The sequence below is a fragment of the Echinops telfairi genome, unplaced genomic scaffold (assembly GCF_000313985.2).
Source record: "Echinops telfairi isolate 266 unplaced genomic scaffold, ASM31398v2 ScPeMD7_7;HRSCAF=31, whole genome shotgun sequence".
In the NCBI taxonomy this organism is placed as follows: Eukaryota; Metazoa; Chordata; class Mammalia; order Afrosoricida; family Tenrecidae; genus Echinops; species Echinops telfairi.
The window spans coordinates 25356043-25359171 of NW_022103904.1; the positions used below are offsets into that span (position 1 = coordinate 25356043).

At 61.0% G+C, this 3129-nt stretch overlaps 1 protein-coding gene across 1 annotated transcript in view; it reads right to left on the reverse strand.

The window, feature by feature from the left end:
- Positions 1 to 3129, reverse strand: part of SLC28A1 (solute carrier family 28 member 1) — a 60436-nt gene that overhangs the window by 57096 nt on the left and 211 nt on the right. Inside the window, exons 2-4 of the mRNA XM_045286298.1 lie at positions 2304 to 2415; positions 1317 to 1405; positions 27 to 122 (exon numbers count right to left, since the gene is read on the reverse strand). Coding sequence (XP_045142233.1) covers positions 27 to 122; positions 1317 to 1405; positions 2304 to 2399 — 281 coding nt within the window. The 5' untranslated portion in view covers positions 2400 to 2415. The remainder of the gene's footprint in view (positions 1 to 26; positions 123 to 1316; positions 1406 to 2303; positions 2416 to 3129) is intronic.

Sequence of the window (3129 nt, forward strand, 5' to 3'; positions counted from 1 at the left end):
GGGGGGGACTGCAGCAGGGGCCAGACTCACCGGTGCAGAGCAGGCCTGTGAGGAGCCATCGGAACAGCTGCGCGTGTTCCCTGTAAAGGCGTCCCGCCCTCGTGGCCGGCTGCAGGCTCCTCCTGAGGAGATGCACAGGAGGGTCCAGGGGGGTCCCTCCCAAGTGCCTGCCAGGTGGCCACCCCCAGTCCCTCCAGGGGGAGTCACTCTGACATGTGCCCAGTAAAATGGCCACATGAGGTGAGCTGGAAACTGGCTGTGACCTCCCACAGAAGGGAAGGCTGAGGGTCAGCCCAGAGCAAACTAGCAGTGGCAAGACCAGCTCTGCCGCCCAGCTTCCTGGCCTCCATCTCTGCCCCAGTTGTGCCTCCTGCATCTCCCGGAGTCAACCCACCTGCCTCCGGGGCTTGGGAGGGAGCCAGCCCAAGGGGGAATGCACATACCCGGGCTAGGGCCGCCTCTCCTCCCCCGCCTCCAGACACCTGTGTGGGGAGCCAGGGGGAGAGGCTCCCGTCGGGGGAGGCGGCACACATCATCTGAATGGGCATTGCCCATCTCTGTCCTGGGGGCCTCAGCCAGAGGGCATCGGAAACGGCCTGGCCCAGGCCCAGCGGCCACCAATCCCCTGCCCCGGGCCCAGTTCAGATGCCTACTCTTGCCTCGTCAGGGAGTCTCTCAGCTGGCCTGGAGGACCTGCAGGTGCCCCCTGGACAACTGAGACTCCCCTGAAGCTGCTGTCCTGAGGCGCCTCTTGCCCTTCTCTCTGTGCTTCCCCCCAAGAGGGTGAGTCCCTGAGTGGGAGGGGACACCCCAAGGCCTGGGGGCCGGGAGGCTGCGCTCTCGGCTTGCAGAACTCCCCACCTGCTCTACTTGGGCCAGGCCCTTCCACCTCTGGGCTTCAGTGAGGGGCATGGCCCAGTCCAGGGGGTTCCAAACTGAGCCTCGGGGTTCCCCTAGGTTCCCCAGAGACCAAGAGGGAGAGAAGGCAGATTGGGTAGGCTGAGAGGGAGGCTGGCCTGGTTTAGAGGCCGTCTACCTCACTTTGACTAGAGCAGTGTCCATGTCCCCCCACTATTGGAGAGTGTTCCCAGTGGGATTCCAATCCGGCTGCTTACAAGCAGATTGGCAGCCTCTAGCCTAGTTTGTCTCTGAGGTCCTGAGCCCAGAGCTCTTTTGTCTGAAAGTTTGGGTTGACCTTCAGCGGGTTTAAGGGCAGCCCCGTCTGTCAGGAGGCCAGGTGCACATAGTGCCCCGCCCACCCCACCCCAAACCCCACACCCTCACCAGGCCTCTCTCCCCACTTGCCGATCACTTACCACCTGGAGAAGGGCTTGGGCCCTGCCTCACTCCAACTGCCCACATCCTCGGCAGGGCTCCAGTCAAAGCCAGAACCCTGGTTTTCCTCCTGTGCCAACAGAGGAAGGTCAGAGTGGGCCACTCAGCCACACACGCTGGGGGCGGGATGGGGGGCAAGGGGGTGAGCGTTCCTGATCCTGATGCCCCCAGTACAGCCACAGCATGTCCTAAGAGGACCAGATGTGTCCACGGGACATAAATGAAGGACGGTGTCATGGAATTCAGCAGAGCTTTCCTGAATGCCTACTGTGTGCCAGCCGCCATTCCCGTCCTCAGGGAGCTCGCGGTCTGAATGAGTCGGGGGCTGACAGGAAACCTGGAGAGAAGGTTCCAGGCAGGGCTGCAGTGCCACACAGCCTGGCAGCACTGAGCTCCGTCCGTGCAGTCCTTTCCCAGGGTGTTGTTCCTTGGGTGGCACCAGTGGCTATCACCCTTGGGTGCTGACCAAAAGGTCGGAGGTTCAAGTCCACCGCCCAGAGTTGCCACAGCAGAGAGACCCGGAGATGGACTCCCTAAAAGCCGGCCCCCAGAAACCCTGTGGAGCTCTCTCCTACAGTAACGCCCACCCGCAGGGGCCCAGGACTCAAAACTGGCTTCCTTAAAGGGCTGTCCGCACAGAGGAAGGGGTGGAAGGTGTACCCTAGGGCTCCTTGCCCGAGGGGCAGGAAGAGCCGGCATTCCTGGGAGAGGGCAGGGTGGGGAGGGCCTCGGAGGCTGGGACTTCCCATGGGGGCCGGTTCTCAGGTGTCTGCAAATCACAGCTCAGATGTCCCTGCCTAAGGAGAACAGCTCTGACCTTCCAGGCTGGGACAAACTAGACCGGCGCATAGTAGGTGCTCAGTAACCGTTTTGTGCCTGGGAAACGGTGCACACTGTCCTGAGAAGGCCAACACGGAGGCACGCATGGGGAGCATGAAGAAAGGCGATGGGTGAGGACGGAGACAGACCAGGTTTTCCAAGAACTCCGCTCCCAAGTTCTCCAGACCGTCGGCTATGGCCGAGAGAGAGACAGACTGTCCTGGTCGGGGAGCGTCTTCCTCCATCTGCCAGCACTTCCAGCTGAAAGACAGGTTGGGGGCCCAAAGCTAAGAGGGAGAAGCCGGGCAGGACCCAGGCAGGGGACCTTGGGAGAGAAGACTGGGTAGGGGGACTGGAGCCCTGCCTGGTGTACACTTATGCCACCTCAGAGCCCCCCAGCCTCGGCTCCCTCAGCACACACAGGTAGGCACCGTGTGCGGCCTGCCATCCCTCACCTCAGAGCCTGGAGGGACAATTCCCCATACGGAACCATAGGCAAAGAAGGAATTGTGTCCAGCAAGGATAGCATTTTTCTGAAAAACAGCTCTAGCTTTTATGACTCGTGACCAAAGGCTTCTAAGAACCACGGCTGGTGATTCTCGGCATCGCGTGACTCTCTCCACCACCGAAGGGAGAGGAAGCGCCATCCTGAGGACGACGTTCAGGCCCCTGGATCTAGCTGTACCTGAAGCCAGTCCTAGCCTGGACTTCCGAATGGCAAAAGCCAGTACATTCCCTTGCAGGAGGAATGTCCTTACGGCAGTCTTGGATAAGATTCCATCTCTCCCACCGCTACTCCAGCTCCTCTTTGCCCTTGAGAGGTACCCTTCTCCAACCAGACTCCAGCCTGGGTGAGCTGACATGCCCCGAGGTGCCTACACGTGCATGTACACACACACACACACACACACACTACGGCCACAAGGAGAGGAACCGGGTTATATTCCTACTCACAGTCTGTGGGGCACCAGTCAC